Source organism: Grampus griseus, assembly GCF_964374135.1.
Source record: "Grampus griseus genome assembly, chromosome: 3".
NCBI classification, from domain to species: Eukaryota; Metazoa; Chordata; class Mammalia; order Artiodactyla; family Delphinidae; genus Grampus; species Grampus griseus.
The window spans coordinates 160,007,665-160,029,799 of record NC_139019.1 but is presented as its reverse complement, the minus strand read 5'-3'; the positions used below and the strand labels follow the sequence as shown (position 1 = coordinate 160,029,799).

The 22,135-nt window shown below is 58.1% G+C and overlaps 2 protein-coding genes across 2 annotated transcripts in view; one reads left to right on the top strand and one right to left on the bottom strand.

The window, feature by feature from the left end:
* The window catches only part of CPAMD8 (C3 and PZP like alpha-2-macroglobulin domain containing 8), a 96,813-nt gene extending 82,955 nt beyond the window's left edge, over positions 1 to 13,858 (top strand). Inside the window, exons 30-42 of the mRNA XM_082651268.1 lie at positions 2,226 to 2,391; positions 3,846 to 3,932; positions 4,024 to 4,160; positions 4,555 to 4,710; positions 4,823 to 4,885; positions 5,609 to 5,790; positions 7,542 to 7,629; positions 8,426 to 8,500; positions 9,181 to 9,286; positions 9,375 to 9,485; positions 10,750 to 10,959; positions 11,277 to 11,394; positions 13,718 to 13,858. Coding sequence (XP_082507394.1) covers positions 2,226 to 2,391; positions 3,846 to 3,932; positions 4,024 to 4,160; positions 4,555 to 4,710; positions 4,823 to 4,885; positions 5,609 to 5,790; positions 7,542 to 7,629; positions 8,426 to 8,500; positions 9,181 to 9,286; positions 9,375 to 9,485; positions 10,750 to 10,959; positions 11,277 to 11,394; positions 13,718 to 13,739 — 1,521 coding nt within the window. The 3' untranslated portion in view covers positions 13,740 to 13,858. The remainder of the gene's footprint in view (positions 1 to 2,225; positions 2,392 to 3,845; positions 3,933 to 4,023; positions 4,161 to 4,554; positions 4,711 to 4,822; positions 4,886 to 5,608; positions 5,791 to 7,541; positions 7,630 to 8,425; positions 8,501 to 9,180; positions 9,287 to 9,374; positions 9,486 to 10,749; positions 10,960 to 11,276; positions 11,395 to 13,717) is intronic.
* A 2,106-nt stretch (positions 13,859 to 15,964) lies between these two features.
* On the bottom strand, positions 15,965 to 17,764 carry F2RL3 (F2R like thrombin or trypsin receptor 3; the record flags this gene model as incomplete). Its single annotated transcript, XM_082652447.1, has 2 exons — positions 15,965 to 17,359; positions 17,656 to 17,764. The coding sequence occupies 2 exons, from the start codon at positions 17,762 to 17,764 to the stop codon at positions 16,326 to 16,328; spliced, it is 1,143 nt and encodes a 380-aa protein (XP_082508573.1). The 3' UTR covers positions 15,965 to 16,325.
* Between the last annotated feature and the right edge of the window lie 4,371 nt (positions 17,765 to 22,135).

The following is a 22,135-nucleotide window of genomic DNA, read 5'->3' as shown; positions in this document are numbered from 1 at the left end:
GCGCAGGCTCGGTAGTTGTGGCTCACGAGCCCAGCCGCTCCGCGGCATGTGGGATCTTCCCGGATCGGGGCACGATCCCGTGTCCCCTGCTTTGGCAGGCGGACTCCCAACCACTGCGCCACCAGGGAAGCCGCTCTGATTCAGTTCTTAATGAGGGGTCTCTTCCTGGCTTGTAGACAGCCATCTTCTTTCCATGTCCTCACGTGGCCTTTTCTTGGGGCGTGACCATGGAGAGAGGTGGGATGGGGTTGGGGGAGAGATTGAGAGAGAGATCACTCTGGTGTCTCTTTGTCTTCTTATAAGCAGCCTCATTGATTATAGAGGTTCCACCCTCTTGGCCTCATCTAAACCTAACCACCTCCCAAAGGCACCCCTTCCTAACACCATCATATTGGAGGTTAGGGCTTTAACATATACATTTGTGGGAGGGGGACGGGGAGGCACAGACATTCAGTACATAACAGCCCCAAGACTTCAGAATGTGATAGTATTTAGAGACAGGGCCTTTAAAGAGGTAGTCACGTTAAAATGTAGCCTTTAGAGTGGGTACTAATCCACTATGACTGGCATCCTTGGAAAAGGGGGACATTAGGACACAGAGACCAGCACAGAGGGAAGATGATGTGAAGATAAAGGGAGAAGATGGCTAGCTACAAGCCAAGAGAGAGACCTGGAACAGATCCTTTCCTCACGGCCCTCAGAAGGAACCAGCCCTGCTAACACCTCGATATTGGACTTCTGGCCTCCAGGTCCACGAGATAAGAAATTTCTACTTTTTTAAGCCACCCAATTTGTGGTACTTTGTTACGCAGCCCCAGCAGACTCATACACCCTGCCTCTAGGAAGACCAACCAACTTGGTTGGCCCGGGACCAAGGGATTCCGGGGATGCAGGCCTCGTGGGTGCCTCCTCCCTGCCTGCACCTGAGACTGAGGAACCCAGGCTCCTTGGCGTTCCCAAGGTGGGTCTCTCCTCCATCCCCTGGTTCTGCTTTTTGTTTTGGTAAAATCGACATTTAGGTCCTTCTGACCTTATCAGATTTTTCTAGAGCTGAACCAAGTGTTTCTTCCTGAACTCAAGAATATGAAGGCCCCTGTGCCTTAGGCTGAAAAAAGGCCCCCGGACTTGTGTCCTGTGGCATTTGTAACAAAGTACCACAAACAGTGGCTTTAAACAACGGGAGTTTATTCTCTTGCAGTTCTGGAGGCCAAGGTCTGAAGTCAGTGTGTGGGCGGGGCCATGGCTCCTCTGGAGGTCTAGGGGAGGATGCTTCCTAGCCTCTTTCACCTTCTGGGAACTCCCAACATTCCTTGGCTTGTGACTGCATCACTCCAATCTCTGCCTGTCTTTCCACGGCCTTCTCTCTGTGTCTCTTCGTCCTCTCTTCTTATAAGGACATCAGTGCTACCTCTGCAAAAGTGTCCAGCCACCCCCACCCCAGGCTCTGGGCTTATGTGGCTCAGGCTTGGGGATCCAGTTAATTTGCTCTGTCATCCCTGATACATGCCCCGGGAGGAAGATGGTACGTCTTAACGACATGCCGTAAGGGCGGTTGCCGTGCTTTATCCTGATCTAAAGATGGAAAGCTTTGGGAGAGCATTCCTTCTGCAATCTTAACAATCACCAAAGCAGAGTTATCTTAACTCCATGGCTCCACCAGTGCCCACAGGAGCACCATTGCTCATTTGCTAAATTCCCGAATGCTTTGAATCACTCCTTTTTCCATTTAGCCTATATTATTGGGCAGCTTCTCTGAACTAAGCCCATCACTGGACCATGAACTTGGTTTCTGTCCTTCACCCGCTCACACTGTGGTTCAGGAGCATGGTGAGGGTTGGTGGGCTTCCTGGAGGAGGTGACAATTGAAGCTAGGCCTGGAGGATGAGGTGGGCCTGAGCTGGGGGTCTTAGAAGCCAGCCTAGTGATAGAGTGGGATGGGGCGGGGCGGCCAGGGGTCTGCCTGCTTCCCCCAGAGTGTCTCTGAATTGATTTGTTGTGTTCAGACTTCACTTGGAAAACCTGGCACCAACATAAAAGAAAGGGAATGGGGCTTTGAAAGCTGAGGCTGCAGGCAGTGGGGCACCAGAAGGATACAAAGTGAGGGGCTGCAAGCCATCCAGTGCTTGCCCCAGGCATGTCCTGAGAACCTCTGGGAGTGTGGTGGGTGGGGTGAAGGCAGAGCAGCCTCCCAGGGCTCCAATTCCCACCCCCGCTGCACCCCACAGGAGGAAAGGGGTGCCATTGCCAAAGCCAGGCACTTCCTGGAGTCCAGCGCGCCCCTGGCTACGGACCCCTACAGCAGTGCCCTGACCGCCTACGCGCTGACCCTGCTCCGCAGCCCTGCAGCCCCCGCCGCTCTGCGAAAGCTCCGCAGCCTGGCCATCACCCAGGGTAGGTGCCCCTGCCTGCCACCCCAGCGGACACGGTGTGGGGCCAGCCCACTGCGGGCCCCAGTAAACAGCTCATGAACACGTGCATGGAATGAAGGAGGCATCCTTTGCTCACTCTGTTTTTTTTTTAATAAATTTATTTTTTTAATTATTTTATTTTTGGCTGCATTGGGTCTTCGTTACTGCACACGGGCTTTCTCTAGTTGTGGTGAGCGGGGGCTACTCTTCGTTGCGGGTCGCAGGCTTCTCATTGTGGTGGCTTCTCTTGTTGCAGAGCACGGGCTCTAGGTGCACGGGCCTCAGTAGTTGTGGCTCGCGGGCTCTAGAACGCAGGCTCAGTAGTTGTGGCGCACGGGCTTAGTTGCTCTGCAGCATGTGGGATCCTCCTGGACCAGGGATCGAACCCGTGTCCCCTTCATTGGCAGGCGGATTCTTAACCACTGGGCCACCAGGGAAGTCCCTCACTGTTTTTTTTTACTCATTTATTATTGTATCTACTAGTGGCTTCATTTGATGAAGTGGCTCGAGCTTGAGCATCATTTTCCTCCCCTGTGAAGTAGGGGATGCCACCCTGCCCCCACCAGGGAAAACAGTGCTCGGAGATCCCTGGTAGAGGATCCCCAGGCTTCCTGGAAACCATTCCTGGGCAGGGTGCTGGGAGGCAGGGGAGGGCTGCAGCCGGCTCCCACCCTGCCCCCCATCACTGGGTGAGTCTCGGAAAGCCTTTTCCATCTTGGAGTGTCAGTCTCCCGTCTACAAAATGACTCCTCATTGTGTTTGGGGAGCCCCAGTCACTGAGCTGTGACTTCTCAGAGGTCCCCAAACTCAGTCTCCTTCCCCCCAGCCCCTGGGCTTTCCCAGGAGCTGCGCTGGTATTCCATCCAGCTTCTCTGCTTAAGATGTCACCTGAAGAATTGCTTTCACTGCTTAAGAAGAAGAAGAAGAAAAAAAAACTTAAAAAGCAAAATTCTAAAACCATCCAGTTGGATGACGGTGTCAATTTAGGACTAACTGCTCAAGATCTGAGGCAGGGAGTGCTGATTTCTCAGTGGTTTGAGGGCTTTTTATACCACACATGAGCTCAGAATCTTTGGAGCCTTTGCCAGTACGGAGTGGCTTCCTGGTCCCCAAGTCGGGTAGACTGGGGCCTGCCTCAGGGCTCCAGCCAAGAGGGAGGCCATTGATTAGTGATGTCTGTCGGGGTAGAGTAAAGCAGCCAGGGATTGGTGATGTCTGCCAACGGTGCAGGAGGGGCTGGGTTTGTCGCTGTAGCTGCAGATCTGAGATGTAGCCCCAAGACCCTTCCTGTCCCAGCCATCTTCCCCTGGTATCCTCTTGCCCTGGGGCCCAGCCCCTGATGTCTATTCTTGAGCCCACATGCGCTGACACTCAGCATGGGTTGCCAGGCTGAGTGCCAACAGGGGTTGTGGCCCCTGACCTCTTCTGGCCTTACAGATGGGGTGACCCACTGGAGCCTGACGGGTTCCCGGGATGTGGACAAGGATGCGTTCCTGAGCTTCAGTGACGGGGTCTATCAGACAGGTACTGGCCACCCCACCTGCGGTGCCTGCTGTGGGCACCGGGTCCTGGGTCCCAGTGTCAAAAGGGCCCCAGCTGGCCTCTTCCGTTGCAGTGGTCTCGGCCGAGGTGGAAATGACAGCCTATGCCCTGCTGACCTACACCCTCCTGGGAGATGTGGCCACTGCCCTGCCTGTGGTGAAGTGGCTGTCCCAGCAGCGGAATGCCCTTGGGGGCTTCTCCTCCACTCAGGTGAGCCAGGAAGGCCAAAAGAGGGGCTCGGGTCTGAGCGGGGTTACTGTGGCCTAGGCTTGGGACTCAAGAGCCAGGTAGGAAGCCACTGGCTGCTTCAAGTCTCAGGACGGCTCCTTACCCGCAGCCCCTGGGGGCATGATGTCCAAGAGAGGGCAGGAGGATGGGGCTGAGGGACAGATGTGCCTGGCTCTGGGACAGGGACCCAGCCCCTGCCTCCATGGAGATGCTCCCCAGATGCCTGGGGCCCCCAGCCCTGTGGGTATCTACACCGGACACCCAGTGCTCTGTTCCGGCCTCACGGGTCGCTGGTATCCGGAGAGGACCCGTGGCACCCGCAGCGTGGGCCGGACCCGCTCCTGGGGCTGAGCCCAGCCTCCTGCTCTGTCCCCAGGACACCTGCGTGGCTCTGCAGGCCTTGGCAGAGTACGCCATCTTGTCTTACGCGGGCGGCATCAACCTCACCGTCTCCCTGGCCTCCACCAACTTGGACTACCAGGAGACCTTCGAGCTGCACAGGGCCAACCAGAAGCTTCTACAGATGGCGGCGGTGCGTGCTCCCGGGACCAGGGGTGGGGGGTGGGCAGCGACGGCGGCCCCTCCCTGCTGCCTGTCTGTCCACGTGGGTCTGCGGGGGAAACCACGGCATCTTCTCTCCCCAGATCCCCAGCCTCCCCACGGGGCTGTTTGTGAGCGCCAAGGGCGAAGGCTGCTGCCTGATGCAGGTGAGGCTGCGGGGAGAGGGGGCGCTTCCAGGGCACCCCTGGAGGGGCGGGCGGGAGGGAGCTCAGTGTTGGGCCAGGTTGAGTGGGGTGGATGTGGGTGTGAGAGCCACCCCAGGGCAGCCTGTCAGCCCCCTGAAATGCCATCCACTCTGCCCAAGGCAGGACCCAAGGCAGACGGCAATGTGTCCCCTTGAGGATGGAGTCGCCCCAGAAGCTCCATCTGATCCCCGTTCCGGTGGTCTCTGACCTTAAGCATACCCCTCCCTTCACCCCCCACGGTGGGACTTGTTATTCTCCCTGCCAAGGCCTGAATGGAGATGGCCAGCCTGGCGCTCCCCACGACCCCTCAGTCACCAGGCTCAGGATTTAGTCACACTCTGGGTGGAGACAGGCTGGCCTCCTAGGCTCTGGCCAGCGGTCTGAGGGCAAGTCTGCCAGGAGACCCTCGCATTCTCAGCTTCTGCATCTGGAAGGTGGGAGCCCAGACAACACAGTGGATAGGGGAGGGAGCCTGAGAGGCAGACAGACCTGGGCTTGAAATGTGGAAAAATGGGGTGATGGTCGTACCTACACCATCAGGGCGAAATGGAATGACCGTAGTGCCCAGAGCTGTTGTTGATGTCACCGTTGTCGTCGTTCTGGCTGTCCCCCACCTTGTCCTGCCCTTGCCTCTCCCCTCCCCACTCCCCTGTCCCCTCAGCCTCTGTCCTCCCACCCCCCCAGATCGATGTTACCTACAACGTGCCAGACCCAGTGGCCAAGCCGTCCTTCCAGCTGCTTGTCAACCTCCAGGAGCCCGAGGCCGAGCGGCGGCCCCCTGCGCCTGCCTCCGCGGCTGACGATGACGACCCAGCAGCTGACCAGCATCAGCAGGAGTACCCGGTGACACTGGAGGTGTGCACCAGGTAAGGCCTCCTGCCCCGCTGGCTGGCACCGCCACCGGACGGCATTTTATATAGTGACGCTCTCGACTAGGAACGCCTCGGGCATTCATCTGGGCCTGTACTACTTGTGGGAGCCCCACAGACATTTCACCAAAGTTGTGGCTGGACTAGCCCTCGTGGTCCTTAGTCTGATCGCAAGACACACGTCAGCAACACCCATCAGGGACCTTTGAAGAACAAGATTTCTTACTCACAGGTCCTGGAGGGCACATGACCCTCCCGAGGGTCACACAGCGAGGTCACAGGTAGAGAGACAGAGAGAAGGCACGGACCTGAGGTTCTGCCTATATTGGGGTCTGAGGGGGGGGTTTGCCTACATTTTTGTGGATTCACTCTTTATTGGCGAATTTAAAATATAAGAGCAGGAATTAGGGTGCTGGAAGGGGAAGGCAGGGTGACCCAAGAGGTCCATCATCTAGGTTACCCAGGGCTTCCTGAAAGAGGGACCTTTGTGGGTGGGGGCAGCCTGATTCCTCTTCTGGTTGTTTGGCTAGTAGTTGTGTCATACGGCCGCCAGTATCTTTATTCAAGATGGATGTCTTCGAAATGGATGCCTTTGCAATCAGAAGCTTACACTCCAAATGATTTTTGAAACGAAAGAAATGGAAGTGCTTCTGAATGGGTGCAGCAAACCCCAGTGACAGGTGGGGCTGGGTGGGATGGCTGTTTGTGGCCCCTGTGCGACCCACCAGCCCCAGGTGTGACCCTGGGACCAGGCCACAGAGGGTCCTCGGTGGTGGGCGCATGCAGCTGCCCACGAAGGCTGCTCATTACCATGGCAATGATGGGGGACCCCAAAGGTGGGTTGCAAGCTATGGCACCTGAAGCCCATCAGAGCTGCCCAGACACCTTCTTTAACCTTGACCCTCAGCCCTCACATGTCCAAGGCCCCCATCTTAGGAAGTTCTGAAGAACAAGCACAACTTGGTCCAAGCCCGGGAGCCCTGGGTGAGTGGCTTCCCAAACCTCCAGCTGTGTTTCCTGCTCCACAGTGAGACTCAGGATGGTTCCACTAAGCACGGCTGTGATCACCATCTAATCAGGCGGGGGAGCGAGAAGCAGCTGGACTGGCCCAACTGTCTGGTCCCGGCAGGCCTGCTGGGGCATCTCTGTTCCTCCCTCAGATGTGTTAAGAAAAAACCCCCACTGTGTGCCACCCGGATATAGCGTCTCTCAGGCCTCACCCCTGCAGGAAGCCTCCCCCGCCTGCCCCAGGAGCTGTGGCCACCCCGTCCCCTTGGGACACAGTCTGCAGGTTCCTCACTCAGTGTCAGCCTCCCTGTCACCAGCACCCAGCACAGGGAGGGCCTGGCACATAGCAAGCCCCAGAGGCCATATTTACCCACCCCCCCATGTCACAGAAGAGGAAACTGAGGGCTGGCACTGGAGAGTGACCGGGTCTCCCCCAGTGGCCTGGACTCCCTCGGCCCTGTGGAGCAGCTTCTCACACTGGGGGCACAGCATGGAGTTCGGGTCAGAACACAGCCCAGAGTTGATAGACCTGGGTCAGGCCCAGAACCCTCGGCAAGGCCTTTTCTTTATGGTCTCAGTGTCTTAGCTGTGAAATGGGCTGACCACCGACCCAGCCAAGGGTGTTTGTGCAGATGGGCTGCCAGCCAGGCAGGCTCGGGGGTTGTGGGGACAGAGGGGTCCATGAATTCCACTGCAGGGCTTGAGTTCAAGGGCCTCTCTCTCTCTCCCCTCATCGGAAGGTGGCTGCATGCAGGCTCCTCCAACATGGCGGTCCTGGAGGTGCCCCTGCTGTCAGGGTTCTGGGCGGACGTTGAGAGCCTGGAGCAGGTGAGGTAGCACTGGTGGGCAGGGCTCGGCTCAGGTCTCTGGCTGGTGGCCCTGCCCAGGTTGCAAATTCCCAGCCCTTCATAAAATGGGTTTTTGTTTTTGTTTTCTTGTCTTTCTGGGCAAAGTTGGTGTTTGGGGGCTGGCCATCTGCTGAGGGGCAGGTGGGGAGGGGTGGGAGCTTTCCCAGTAGGTGTCATTCAGTGGGCCACCCGTGCTGTTATCCATGTGGCAGAGGAAGGGTTCAACGAACCTGCCCGCACTTTGGGGATGATCTGGGATACCAGGGAGAGATTTGCCACCATCCTCAACTTAAAGAGAGACCGGCCCCCTTTTTTTGGGGGGGGAGGGGAAGAGGGTCACAAAATGGGCAGAGCAGCCTTACCTGAGGATGTCTGCAGTGTGGGGAGGGACAGGAAAGTAGGGCCTGTCCTGGGGGAGGGAGTTGGAATGGTGCAGGTGAGGCAGGAGCAGGTGGCAGGGCTCTGTGGGCGCCTAGGGGGCCACAGGGAGGCCCGGCCTGGGACTGAGGCTCGCTCAGGGGAGACTGCAGGCAGGGAAGGGGAAGCAGGCACTCGGGACAGTGGTAACCAGCCTTGAATGCCCTCTCCTGGGTGCTGACCTCCACCCCTGGCCTGGCCCACGGGGACTTGCTGGATGACCGTGGGCAAACTCCTCAGCCTCCGGGGCCTTGGGTCTTCACGGGTCCAGCCCACCTTGGGCCCTTGGAGATCGGGGAGGAAGAGAGCATTGGGGTCTGAAGGGCCGGGCAGACCCTGACCTCTGGCTTCCCTGCCAGCTGCTCCTCGACAAGCACGTGGCACTGAAGAGGTACGAGGTGGCTGGTCGCAGAGTACTCTTCTACTTTGATGAGGTACTGCTGGCCGGGGGTGGTGGGTGGAGGCCTCCACGGCAGCCACATTGGCGAGGGCACAGCTGCCATGGCCCGGTGTGGTTCCTGCAATGATCTCATACCAAGAAAAAGAAACTGGGAGAGGCAACTCAGGCGGAGTTGCCACGGCTGCCTGCCCTGTGCCCTAGCCAGCTTGCTTTGGTGCAGAAAGTTGGGAGGGGTATGGAATAGTATTCGGGCATCAAAAGGAATGAAGCAGTGATGGTTTGAACCTCAAAAACATGCAGAGTGAAGAGACAGAAAGCAGATTGGTGGTTGCCAGGAGTTGGGGGGATGGGGAGTGCAAATGGGGATAGGGTTTCCTTTTGAGGTGATGGAAATATTCTGCAGATGGATAGTGGTCGCACAAGTTTGTCAATGTCCACACACACACACACACACACACACACACACAAGGAGGGAGGGCACCTGCCATGGGGGGAGTGGGGGATGAAAGACCAGCTGAGATGTTTTTCCCAAGTGGGATGGAAGGACCCACAAAATTAAAATGGGATCACGTTTCTGTTTCACGCCTCCTGGGCATCCCGAAATCAGCCAGTTCTGGGCCCACATTTTGCGGCGTCACAGAGCACAGAGGCCGGAGCTCAGTCTCTGGCCCTAGTGGCCCCGGCCGAGCCTGAGCCTGCCCGCTGCCCCCGCAGATCCCCAGCGAGTGTTTGACGTGCGTGAGGTTCCGGGCGCTCCGCCAGCACGTCGTGGGCAGGACGTCGGCGCTGCCCATCTCCGTGTACGACTACTACGAGCCTGGTAGGTCCGCGCCCAACACCCACAACTCTAGCTCAGTCCCTCACCCTGTCATCCATCACTTGGTCACCCTTCTCCCCTGGTCCCGCAGCCTTCGAGGCCACTCGCTTCTACAACGTCAGCTCGCGCAGTCCCCTCGCCCGGGAGCTGTGCGCTGGGCCTGCGTGCAACGAGGTGGAGCGTTCCTTGGCCCAGGGCCCCGGTAAGTGCGCGGGGCCATTGCCCCTTCCGACCACCCGCCACCCCGACCCCACCCGCGGCAGAGGAGGGCGTGGTAAAGGCAGGAGGACCCGGCACGGTCAAGGGCGCGCTGCCTGACCGGAGGGGCTTGGGGTTGAGCAGAGTGGGCAGGCAGTGAGAAGGAGGCGGGGCTTAGCGGGGCGCGGGGGGTGGGCAGTGAGGAGGGGCGGGGCCTAGGAGGGTATGAGGGGGCGGGTGTAGAAGCGGGCGGCCCAAAGGAGAGCCCTTGCCTCCGCTTCCGCACAAGCCAAAGGGTGTTGGGACCCAGGCCGGGAGCCCCAATCGGCCACAGAGAAGGACGCAGGACGGGCTAGAGGGTCCCTCGGGACCTTTTTCTTTATTTTCCAGACTTCTTGAAATGAGTTTAGATTGCTTTTAAAAGTTTTCTTTTTCTTATTTATTTATTTATTAACATCTTTATTGGAGTATAGTTGCTTTACAATGGTGTGTTAGTTTCTGCTATATAATAAAATGAATCAGCTGTACGTATACATATATCCCCATGTCTCCTCCCTCTTGCATCTCCCTCCCACCCTCCCTAACCCACCCATCTAGGTGGTCACAAAGCACCGAGCTGATCTCCCTGTGCTATGTGGCTGCTTCCCACTAGTAATCCGTTTTACATTTGGTAGTGTATATATGTCCATGCCACTCTCTCACTTCGTCCCAGCTTACCCTTCCCCCTCCCCATATCCTCAAGTCCATTCTCTAGTAGGTCTGTGTTTTTATTCCTGTCCTGCCCCTAGGTTCTTCAGAATCAATTTTTTTTTTTTAGATTCCATATATATGTGTTAGCATATGGTATTTGTTCTTCTCTTTCTGACTTACGTCACTCTGTATGACAGACTCCAGATCCATCCACCTCACTATAGATAACTCAATTTCGTTTCTTTTTATGGCTGAGTAATATTCCATTGTATATATGTGCCACATCTTCTTTATTCATTCATCTGTCGATGGACACGTAGGTTGCTTCCATGCCCTGGCTATTGTAAGTAGAGCTGCAATGAACATAAAAGTTTTCTTTTTAAATTTTATTTTGGTAAACACTAGGCAAATACTTGCGTGAAATTCTACCAGGTCAGGGCTTCCTAGGAACTGTCTCCACGCTGTGGAGTGTGGTCCGGACCCCAGGGACTTCTCCCCAACCCCAGGCCCAGGTGGAGGCAGGGATCAAGTTGGGGGGTGGAGTTCCCGGGGCCTGCCCATTTCGCCTCGCCCGCCAGGCTGGTCCCCTGGCGAGGCAGGTCCCGCTGCCATCCCGGAGGAGGGGACGAAGATCACGCGCTGCGGCTGCGCGCGCGACTGCACCACCAGCAGGGACCCGGTATGTGGCTCCGACGGCGTCGTCTATGCCAGCACCTGCCACCTCCAGGAGGCTGCCTGCCGCGAACGTGTGAGATTGGAGCCCGCGCCCCCTGGCCGCTGTGCCCTTGGTGAGGATCCACCCACGCCCCGCCTCGGGGATCCCACCTTGTCCCAGAATGTATCGCTCCATCTTCTTCTTTTTGCATCTGGGTCCCTTTGCATCTCCTCAGTCTTGGTCAGTCTCTCCCCAGCCCCACCCCAACTTTGTGCTTTCCTGCATCTCCTCGTCTCTGATTTCTGTGTCCGCTTCCCCACCTTGTGACCTCACCTCCTATCTGTTGCTCTGGGCCACAGATCTCCTCCCCTCAGGCCCCCTGGGCTGTTGGTCATCCAGATCCTCTCCCTCCAGTGCCTTCCCTACCAACTCAGTCCTCCTTCCTTCCAGAGCAGCCGACACCAGCCTCTGCTTTGTACAGCTACGACTATAACCTGGGTCCCCTGGACGCGGGGCACGTGGCAGCCGGCCATGAGGTGGTGGACTTGGACGGGGAAGCAGAGGACAGGTGAGAGCTGGGCCCGCCCCCAACTTCCCTCCACTGGCCCTGGAACCTGGCAGGGAGTGGGAGTGACTGATGGAGGGGTCAGCCTGCTGTAGGGTTTCAGGGGATGAGGTGGGGGATCTGTTCTCCCTTGACCCCCATCCACCCAGGCACACATAGAAGAGCAGCCTGTATGTGTAGCGTGAGCTTAGTGAACCCTCCCAAGGACTGGACCCCAGGACAGACCTGTCCCTGAGACCCCCTGGGCCTGGGACCCCTGTTAAAGAAGAAATTATTCATGACGCAAGGAATATATTTTTCAAGGGGGAGCACTATGGAGTCTTGCAGTGGGGATAGAGATTGTAACTAACTCCTAATAATAAAAGAAGAAAAAGTGGGAATTTATAGCCAAGGAGTGGGGGGTGGCAGTCAGTGGATGGAAAGTTACTAGGAGGAAACATCAGGAGTGAAGGGCGGATATTCTAGCTAAACCGACTGCACCTGATTGTTGCTGAAGGTAGGCCAGGGTGATGAGAAATTACAGGGGGCAGGGGGTGGATGGTGGAGGACGAGGAACCCAATCAGATATCAAGGGTGATCAGTACGGTGGAGGGGGGGGTTTCTGGCTAAACTGACATATTAGCAGATTCTTGCTACAGTTGGGCAGTGCTGAGATGAACATGGAAGCCTAGAATTTGAGACCGAAGTGAAAAAGAGCTCAGAAGAGCCCGGGTGGAGTTTGGTTAGGTAGAGAATCTTTGTCTCCCCTGAAGGAAGGATGGAGGAAATGGTCAGGAGACCAGAGAGCCCTGTGGGGTGAGGCTGGGAAGGGGCTGCTGGGCAGACTTCCTGGACGAGGCAAATCTTTTGGGTTGAACAAACTCAACTCAAGAGGTTTAAACAACAGGTTGATCTATCAGCTCAGGTAAGTGCCAGGTCCTGGAGGCTGGCTGCACTGGCGGGCCTCAGAGCCCTGCCTTCCTGGGTGGCAAGGGTCTCTCCACCCCATGCTGGTGGCAAAGGCTGGTTTACACCCCCACTCAGCAAACCCAGTAGGAAAGTTTTTCCCAGCACCAACCAGAGTCCCAGAGATTTAGGGGTGCGTCATCTTGCACCAGGCACTGGGTTTAGTTCACATGCATATAATATAATTATCGATAGGGCTGGGTTTAGGGTTATTGTTGCACTAATTTTGTTTTGCCCCCCTGTGTTTCTCTTTCCATGCCCTCTTTTGAATATCTTTTAGAATTGCATTTTGATTCAGTTATTGTTGTTTTAGCATTATTTTTTTAGCGGTAACTCTGGGGATAAGACTATTCATCTTTAAATTTTTCACAGTCTACTTGGTGGGAGTATTGTAACCACCTTCAGCAAAATGTAGCAACTCTGAAGTCATTTCTGTCCATGTGTTGTCCCCTCCCATCTCTCATGCTAATAATTATCATATGTATAACTTTAAAGTCACCCAAGTGTTGCCCACCCTGTCCAGTGTCTTCTGAGAGAGGTCTGCTTTTATTTTCCTTTTGCAGGGGAAGATTTTTATTAAACTTCTAAATTTGAGGTACCATAGGTTCACACGCAGTTGGAAGAAATAACAGAAAGATCTTAGGTGCCCTTCATCCAGTTCCCCCCAGTGGTAACATCTCCCAGAACTCAAGTTACAGTGTAACACCAGGAAATTGACATCAATGCAATCTACCCGTCTTACTCCTATTTCACCACTTTTACATGCACTCATTTGCAATTGAGTCTGCAATTTTCCCCCACGTGTAGATTTGTGTAATCATGACCACAGTCAAGATACAGGACAGCCCATCACCTCAAGGATCCCTTTAGTTGCAGGTTTATAGCCACACCCACCTCGATTTCCGCCCCCCCCCCCCAACCATTCATTTGTTCTCCTGCTCTATACTTTTGCCATTTCAGGGATGCTTTGTAAACAGAATGGTGGGGTATGTAACCTTTTGAGATTGGCTTTTTCTCACTCAACAGAGTTCCCTTGCTGTCCATCCATGGTGTTGTATCAGCAGTTCCTCCCTTTTCATAGCTGATTGAGTTCCACAGATAAGTCTTCTATTTGGTCAGTGGTCCCTTGCATGCTGCGCTCATTCTTACCAGAAGTGAAGGCCCCATCCCATCACTGTGGCCTGGTGGGGATGGGCGGGGTCCTGAGGGGCCCTGCTGGACCGTGTCCCCCCAACCCCGGCTCCAGGTGGGGCGCTCATGTCTCAGTGGGCGGAGGCAGCCAGGCCGAGCCACTTGGAGGCGGGTTTAGGGAGTAGTCCGCAGTCCCGCCCCTGCCAGGCCTGGCAGCCCACAGGCATTTTTCGGCTTCTCTCCCCATCAGTCAGAGTGGCTTCTCTTCCTAAAGCTCCGAGCAGGAAGGCGTGATCTGGCTGTGATTTCGCCCCACCGGAAGAGGGTCGCTGACAGGAGACTTGACTGTCAGGGGGCCGCTGGACCCTGCCCGGGTGACCCCTGCTTCCAAACGAACCCGATAAACAGACCATCAGAGACGACGGTGGGCCTCCTGGGGGCCCAGTCCCCACCTCAACAGGAAGGATGGTCAGCGAGGTGGCTGGAGGTGCCCCCCTCCCCGCCAGCTGCAGCTGGAGCACAAGTCACCCCACCCTACAGCCTTGGGCTGGGTGGCCAGAGCAGCTCCCACAGCCTGACGTTCTGCTCCCCGGAGGGGGGACATTTCTGGGAAGGACTCGTAGCCAAAGACCTGTTTTCTGAGGGAGCACGACTCTGGCCAAATCAAGGACGTAGCGTCGGCAACTTAGAAACGAACAAGGCTGCTTTTCTGCATAATGACTGCCTGGGCTGCTGAACCCCCGGACCCAAACCCCAAATTGTCCCAGAACTGTCACAGTCCCTGCACCCCTGCCTCAACCCAGGGGTCCCTGAATGTTTAGCCTCGACAGCACCACCACTTTCTCTGCAGAGGAAGTCCTGGGCTCCAGACAGATGCCCCTTCATCTGCCCACTTCCTGACCTCGACCTGTGAACCCCTGATCTTCCAATGCCCCGCCTGGAAGATTGTCCCGCTCCTAGCAGCCTGGGAGGGTGTCCCAGCTCTGGACCTACCGAAGCCGTGTGCTCAGACCTGCCTCCCGGCTCTCCATGCCCCCTCCTGCATTCTCCTGTCTTCCGCCTCCACGGTGGTAATTTATTTCAGCCGACACTGCTCATCTCTGGACAGCACGGAGACCCTGAGGGGGCTGCCCAGCCTGTGGGTCCCCGTCGTGCAGCACCGGCCACTTTCCACGCTCCTGACCCCTGCCATCCTGCAAGGTTACTGCACCCTTGCCGAGGCCCTGTTGCCACTTGCCATAGAGGCTGCTGGTGTAATAAAAGCTCATTTCCATAGAGTCCCTGACAGACTTGGGCCTCCTGCGGGCAGGGGAGGCTGAGAGGCAGCTCTAAGCGCTGGAGCCCAGCTCCCTTCCGGCCCCTCACCTCCATTCCTTCGTCTACAGCCCAGCCTTTCAGAGCAGGGTGAGGCTTTGGAACACTTGCATCCCAGGGTAATCATAGATTCCCATGCACTTGTAAGAAATCAGACCAGTACAGAGAGGTCCTGGCTACCCTTTACCCAGCCTCCCCCAGTGGTAACACCTTGCAAGACTCTAGCACATCATCATACCAGGCTATTGACATGATATTCTTCATTGACTTTATTCACACAGCCCCAGGTTCACTTTTACGTGGGAGAGCGTGTGCGCGCGCGCTTGTGTGTGTGTGTGTGTGTGTCCGTCCTGGGGCTTCCGGCTCACTCTTCCCCAGACCAGAGACATATGAACTTGATGGGGAGCCCGGGAATGGCACCCATTCCCCTCTGCCTCTGGAGAGGGCTTGTGTACTCCCACAGCTGATGCCTCGGTGGCTCCGGACACTGTGCCCTGTGTTGCCTTCTGGGGTGGGGAGCGGCAGGGTGTGTGTGCGTCTGGGGCTACGGCGGCCCTTCCCCACGTGGCGCCCCCTGCCTTGACGCAGAGCAGCCTTCAGCTGGCTGGGGGTGGGTTCTGCGAAGCTGCAGCCCCCTGACCCTGGGTGTACACCCTGGGTGTACACTGTAAATCTTCACGTTGCTCCACCCACCCAGCCCATGGGGGAGTTACCTGAGAAGAGGGGTCAGACCAAGGGAAAGCAGGAGGAGGTGACATCTTGCAGCCAGGGTGACAGTAGGCGGCTGAGCCCTGTGGCTCCCAGTGATGGGTTGCACCAGGCTTTGGGGAGCAGAGTAGAGGTCTCCAGTGCTCAGGAGATGCCCCAGAACACTAAGGCCCATCCTGGGAACGAGGACCGCCAACGGGGCTCCCAGCCGCCTGGGCCACAAGCGGGGAGGGGGCCCGAGCCTCCTCCTGGGTGGGGTCCTGCTGCAGGTCCAAGGCAGCATCAGCTTTGCCTTGTCCACACCTTGGACACGGACGCAGGCGAGCTGGCTGGGCCTGGGAACCTGCACTTAATGCTCGTCTTAGTTTCCTGGGGCTGCTGTAGCCAAGTAGCACGTACCAGGTGGCTTAAAACAACAGAAATTTATTCTCTGACAGTTCTGGAGGCCAGAAGTCTGAGATAAAGGTGGGCAGGGTTGGCTCCTTTTGGGGGCTCTGAGGGAGCGTCTGTCCCAGGCTGGTCTCCTGGCTTCTTCTGGTGGCTGCCAGCAGTCTGTGGCATCCCTTGGCTTGTGGCCATATCACCCCATCTCTGCCTCCGTGGTCACATGGGCTTCCCTGTGTGTCTCTGTGTCCTCTTCTTATAAGGACACCAGTCACATCGGATTTTGGGCCCGCCCTACTCTAGTGTGACCTCATCCTAACTAATTACACCTGCAATGACCTTATTTCCAAATAAGCTCACTTTTGGAGGTTCTCGGTGGACACGAATTGGGAGGGGACCCTATTCAACCCAGTGCAACCCCCTTCCTGTTTGTCCGGCCTGTGGAGGGGCTGTCACACAAACGAGGAGGACCGGGTGCAGGTGGCCGGGCTGCACCCCTCCCTGGAAGCTGTTGCGGTACCGGGCGCCCGGCGAAGCACCACTTCCTGCACCTTGCTCCTGAACTCGGCCGACACGTAGTAGTAGATGAAGGGGTCTACACAGCTGTTGAGGGTGCTGAGCGCCAGGCTGGGCAGGTAGGCGGCGTACAGGTCCCCCCAGGCGTCAGGGTCCGGGTTTGAGTAGTGCAGGAGCAGCAGCACGTTGCTGGGCGCAAAGAGGGCCACGGCCGAGGTCAGCACCAGCGCGGTCAGCCTCAGCGCGTGGCTGTAACGCCGGCCGCCGGCCGCCAGCGTGCGCAGGGTGGCCCCGTAACTCAGCAGCATGGCCAGCAGCGGCAGGAAGCAGCCGAGCACCGCCAGGCAGAGGAAGGCAGGCCGCCAGTAGGAGGCCTGGGCACCGACGGGCAGCACGTCGTGGCAGAGCACGTGGTCCGAACGCGACAGCCGGAAGGTCTGCTGCTGCAGCGCCAGGGGCAGCGCCAGGGCGGCTGCCGCCAGCCAGGCTGTGACACAGAGCCCAATGGCCAGGCGCTGGCCTCGCAGGGTGCGGGCCCGCAGCGGGTGCACCACAGCCAGGTAGCGGTCCAGGCTGATGGCGGCCAGTAGCAGCACGGAGCCGTACATGTGACCATAGAGCGCGGCCGTGTCCAGGCGGCAGGCGGCCTCGCCGAAGGGCCAGCGCTGGCCCCGCAGGTGGTAGGTGATGCGTGGCGGCAGCGCCAGGGCCAGCAGCAGGTCAGCCGCCGCCAAGTTCATCAGCAGCACAGTGGATGGCAGTTGTGGCACCCGTGTGGCCAGCACCCACAGCGCCAGGCCATTGGCGGGCAGCCCCACTGCCAGGGCCAGCCCGTAGAGCGCGGGCACCAGTCTCGTGGGCACCCAGCCTAGCAGCAGTGCCCGAGAGCTGGCCGGGACCTCCAGAGTGTTGCTGTCATTGGCACAGGGCTGGCCAGGGAAGCTGCGCGGGTGGGGCCCCGGCGTGCTATCTGGGGAAGAGAGGCCCGGAGGGAAAGGGGATAGAAGCGCTGAGAGGCCAGGAGTCACCCCCCAACCCCTAGCCCCTCACTTGGTTCCCCAGCTGGATGGCGAGGCCCCTGAGAAAGTGTAGATCTAGCCCCCAGCTCTCAGGAGCCCCTGGGCTGGTGGGACAGAGCTGGACATGGAAACCCCCAGCCCTGTGGACTCAGGGCTGGGCTGGAGAAGCCCCAGCCCCGTTTCCTGTCTCCCCTTCACCGGCTCTGGGCACCCCCCCAGTCCCAAGGCAGGGCCCGAGGTCACTCACCATCACCTCTCTCCGTGCTGCCCCCATCGTCGTCGTAGATAATGGGGGTCTGAGTGTCATCCAGGCTGAATCCCAGTGCTAGGGGCCACAGCATCAGGAGAGCCCACATATTGCCGGTGCTGGGTGCCGGCTACTCTGGGCTGTGGCCGGCTGACCTCAGGCTTCCTGCCTGGCCGGACCCCCCTACCCCCTCCCCCAGCTTCCTGAGTGCCGGCGGAGGAGGGGACAAGGTCTGGTGAGATAAACCGGTCCCTGCCCCCATGAGCCCGTGGGAGGCCCAAAGCCTGGCCTGAGGAGGCCTGGCAGCTGGAGTTACTTGGGGTCTAGGTGCTGGGCCAGTAAGATGGGAGAGGAGGCGCCAGGCTGCAGCCCCCATCCAGCCTCTGTAGGCCAAGTAGCCACTTCTTGCTGGCCGATCACGTCTCGGCCCCATCCTCGTGACAGCCCAGCCCTCCGTGCCATGCTCCCCTCCATCCATCAGGAACGCTTGGCCCTTCCTGAAGCCCCCTCCTCTCAAACCCCACCCCCGGCTCTGGCAGGCAGGACCCCAAATCAGAGGCCAGAGCAGGTGAGCGGACCCCCCCAGGTGCCCCTGGCCCTCTGTGGAGGTTACCCTGCCGTATGCAGCCTCACCCACGCCCCAGCACAGGTCCCCCGGCAGGCGCAGAGAGGGGCAGGCCTTGTGAGCCTGCTGAGGAGGTCTTGGTTCTCAGCCAGAACCCCCGATGCTGAGCATGTGCTGTCCTGGGGGTCTTAGGGGAGCGTGGCTGCAGCCCCCTCTGGGGGGTGCCCAGTTCTCAAAGCCGCTTCTGCTCTGGTCCTGACCCCACGCTCAGCCTGGGGTCCCAGGTGTGACCAGGGGCCAGAGCCGTACATGAGCCAGAGGGGGTGGCCCAGCCAGCCCAGAGAGCCCCCTGAACCACCTTCCATTGTGGTCCTCACCCCTCAGACCTCTCCACGTCCCACCCAGAGGGGAGGGTACTCCTCCGTCCTGAATACGATCCCCCCTCCAGATCTCAGAGCAGCTACACCGTCCTACCCTGGGGGAGCCCTGCACTGGGGGTGCTCAGTCTCTGTGAGGTCAGGGCTGGGTCACAGTGGTGGGGGCAATGTCTGGGAGCAGATGGACCCCAAGGGGGCAGTGGGGGTCAGGGAAGAAGAAATGAACTAGGGGTGGGAGAGGGGGTCAGATGCAGCCGTGTCCTGGTATGGCGAACCCTAATCTAGCCACACACTCGGGGACACGGGAACCAGCCAGGAAATGACCGAGCAGTCCTGCACAGAGTCAGTGTAGCCAGAGGCCGAGATGCTGAGGTCCCTGCCCCCCCAGCCCCAGGGTTGGTCGGCAGGGATCGAGACCTGGAGAGCTCCAGTCAAGGCAGGGGTCTCAGCCAGGAACCTCTCCCTCATTTCTGAGCAGTTTCCACCAGCACCAATGACAAATTCATCCCACACCTACGCCTCACAGCACACGTGACCAGTGATGATGATGATATGCCCTCAGCGCACAGGAAAACGGGGATGGGGACCCCTTGCCGCCCTCCAGGAGAGAGCAGGGACTCTGCTCACGGGAAGCTGGGCCCGGCAGCTCTTCCCTGCCAGGGATAGGGCAGACTGGAGCGTGAGGCGGGTGGTTTGACTCAGGAATTCCGTGTCTAGGAATTTATGGTGGGTCTGTACAGGGAAACGCTCAGGAAGACGTCTGTATGGGGAAATTTCCGGCAGCGGGGCGGGGGGGGGGCCATAAACAACCCCCCCCACCCCTGCCGCCACGGAAACAGCCGTGGAGGTGCCGGGCCGCTGTTTCCAATCGGATGACAAGCCACGTGAATACCTCCTGGGGGACACTGGGGGCAGCTGCCTTCAGGGGGAGGGACATGGGCACCTACTCTTCTCTGTGAGCTTTTTTTGTGCTATTGGAATTTTCTATGCCGTGCGTCACTTTCCGTTAAAACTCATGTTTCAAAAAAGGCATAATAGTAGCTTTAAAAGGAAGGAAATTCTGACACAGGCTACAACATGGATGAACCTTGAAGACACTGTGCTGAGTGAAATAAGGCAGTCACCAAAGGACAAAGACTGTATGATTCCACTTATATGAAGTCCCTAGAGTGGCCACATGCACAGAGACTGAAAGAAGCAGAAGGGTGGTTGCCAGGGGCTAGGGGTGGGGAGTTAGTGTTTAGTTGAAGATAGAGTTTCGGTTTGGGAAGATGAACAGAGTCTGGAGATGCATGGTGGGCATGGTTATACAACCACGTGGATGTACTTTTTATTTATTTACTCATTTACTCATGGCTGCGCTGCAAAGCTTGTGCGATCCTAGTTCCCCAACCAGGGATCGAACCCACGCTGTCAGCAGCGAAAGCGCCGAGTCCTAACCACTGGACCACCAGGGAATTCCCAACGTGGGTGTACGTTATGTCACTGAACTGTACACTTAAAATGGTCATGTGGTAAATTGTGTTACGTGTATTTTACCACAATTTAAATAAGTGAAAGGGCTTCCCTGGTGGCGCAGCTGCCGATGCAGGGGACACGGGTTCGTGCCCCGGGAAGATCCCACATGCATGGCATGGCCATGGCCGCTGAGCCTGTGCTCCGCAACGGGAGAGGCCACAACAGTGAGAGGCCCGCGTACTGCAAAAAAATAAATAAAACAAATAAATAAATAAATAAGTGAAAAAAAACGGCAAACAGACCTAAGCCAGTGGCTAGTCCTGGGACTCCTCATCCTCCAGCCTCATCTGGACCCTCCAAGCCCCCTCCCCCAAGCCTGTCCTCCCTGGCTGCCCCTTCCTGCCTCACCGTCTCCACTAGAAGATGGAGGTCACTGATGACTCAGCCCCTCAAGTCCTTCCGAGGCAATGCTTCTCGGGATGGCCATCTTTGTGGAAATTGTGTTTTCTTTATGTTGTACTTTGAAGCCAGATGGGCACCTGCAAATGTGCCCGGATCTCCCCTCATTCCCGGGCTGGGCCTCGGCCTGCGGCCAGGGACATTAACCCTCGGACCAGAATGAGAGGTGGGTGCTGTGACCCCCGACTTGCCGGGCACCAAGGTTTGAGGTCCAGCCCTCCCAACCACAGAAGCCCTATGCTTCATCCCCGGAACTCCAAATCTGAGTCTGCTCACCTGTCCTGTGGGCTGGAGCTCCCGCACACAGGGCTGCATGGAGAAGGTTCTGGAGAGCCTCCGGCAGGGCTGGAGGTATGGCATGCTCATCACCCCCCATCCCTGCAGGCTCTTTCTGGGCACGTTGCATCCCCACCAGTCCCACCGCTACCAGTTCTACCCCCACACCCCCACGCCCGCCACGGACCTCCTGAGACTGATTTTAGGTCAACTTGCTTTTTAGAACAATCAGCTTCATTCTCAGCCAGGACATCAGGTGCATTGCGCTAGTTCTATTTTGCAAAGACCCAGCAAGGCAAACACCTCATTAGGAACAGAGTAAATGTTCTACCTGAGCCCCCCAACTCCACTGCTGCCCCAAGCACCACAGGCAACCCCCCCCCACCACCGTGCTAGGGAGGGGAGGGCAGCCCACCTGGTCCTGCAGCTCTGCACCACTTGAAGGAGGCCGGAAGGGGAGCTGCAGGGCCGTTAGGATGAGGGCTGCTTTATGTAGGCACAGGGCCCAGGTCCTCATCTGCATTTGCTGGGCCCCCTCTGCCACGTGGGGCTTCTGTCTTTCAGGCCAGCGGAGACCCTCCCTCCTGTCTCTTGTCCAGGAACCTCATCCCAGTCACAGGCACTGCCCACTCGAGGGGAGGCACTCTTCTGGAAGGTGTCCACTAGGGCTGGAATCCTGGGGCCAAGAAGAGTTCTGCCCGCCACAGAGGTCCCTGGGGACGCCTCTTGTCTGCTCTCCTGGGACCGGGTGTCCTTCCTGGGAGCTGCTGCAGCCACCATCTGCCTCCCAGGCCTGCCCTCCCAGGGCTTCCAACAAAAGCCAGTCTAGGAGCGCAGAGCGGGCCCTGGCCACGGCTGGATGTGAGCTTGCGGCAGGAGAAATCTAGGGCCGCACCAAGCCTCGGTCACAAACTCCCCAGGAGCTCTTACCCTCTGGGGAGTTGCGCACTTCCAGGGGCGTGTGGGGGGGGGGGTCCCTGGGAGGCAGCTGTGGCCCCTTGGGAAGGTTGGGGACAACTCTTGGGAGAGGACTTGCCAGGTGGGCAGGGTGGGCTGGGCAGAAGGCAGGGCCACCTGAGCTCAGGGACCCAATGGGTGAGGCCTGGCAGTGGGCACTGAGTGGGAGGGGAGGGGGTCGGCCAGTTGCGCTGCAAAAGCCTCGTGGGGTGGGGGGCAGCTAAGAGGACCCTAAGCAGAGCTGAGGGCTCCCTCTTACCTGGAAGCAGGTGTGGGGCTGGTAGGAGGGGGTCCTGGAGATGTTCAGGGGACCCAATGATGGTGAAGACACAGGAGGTGAGAGGAAAGGAGGGGGCAGGGGGGCAGCTGGGAGGGGGGACCAGAGAGC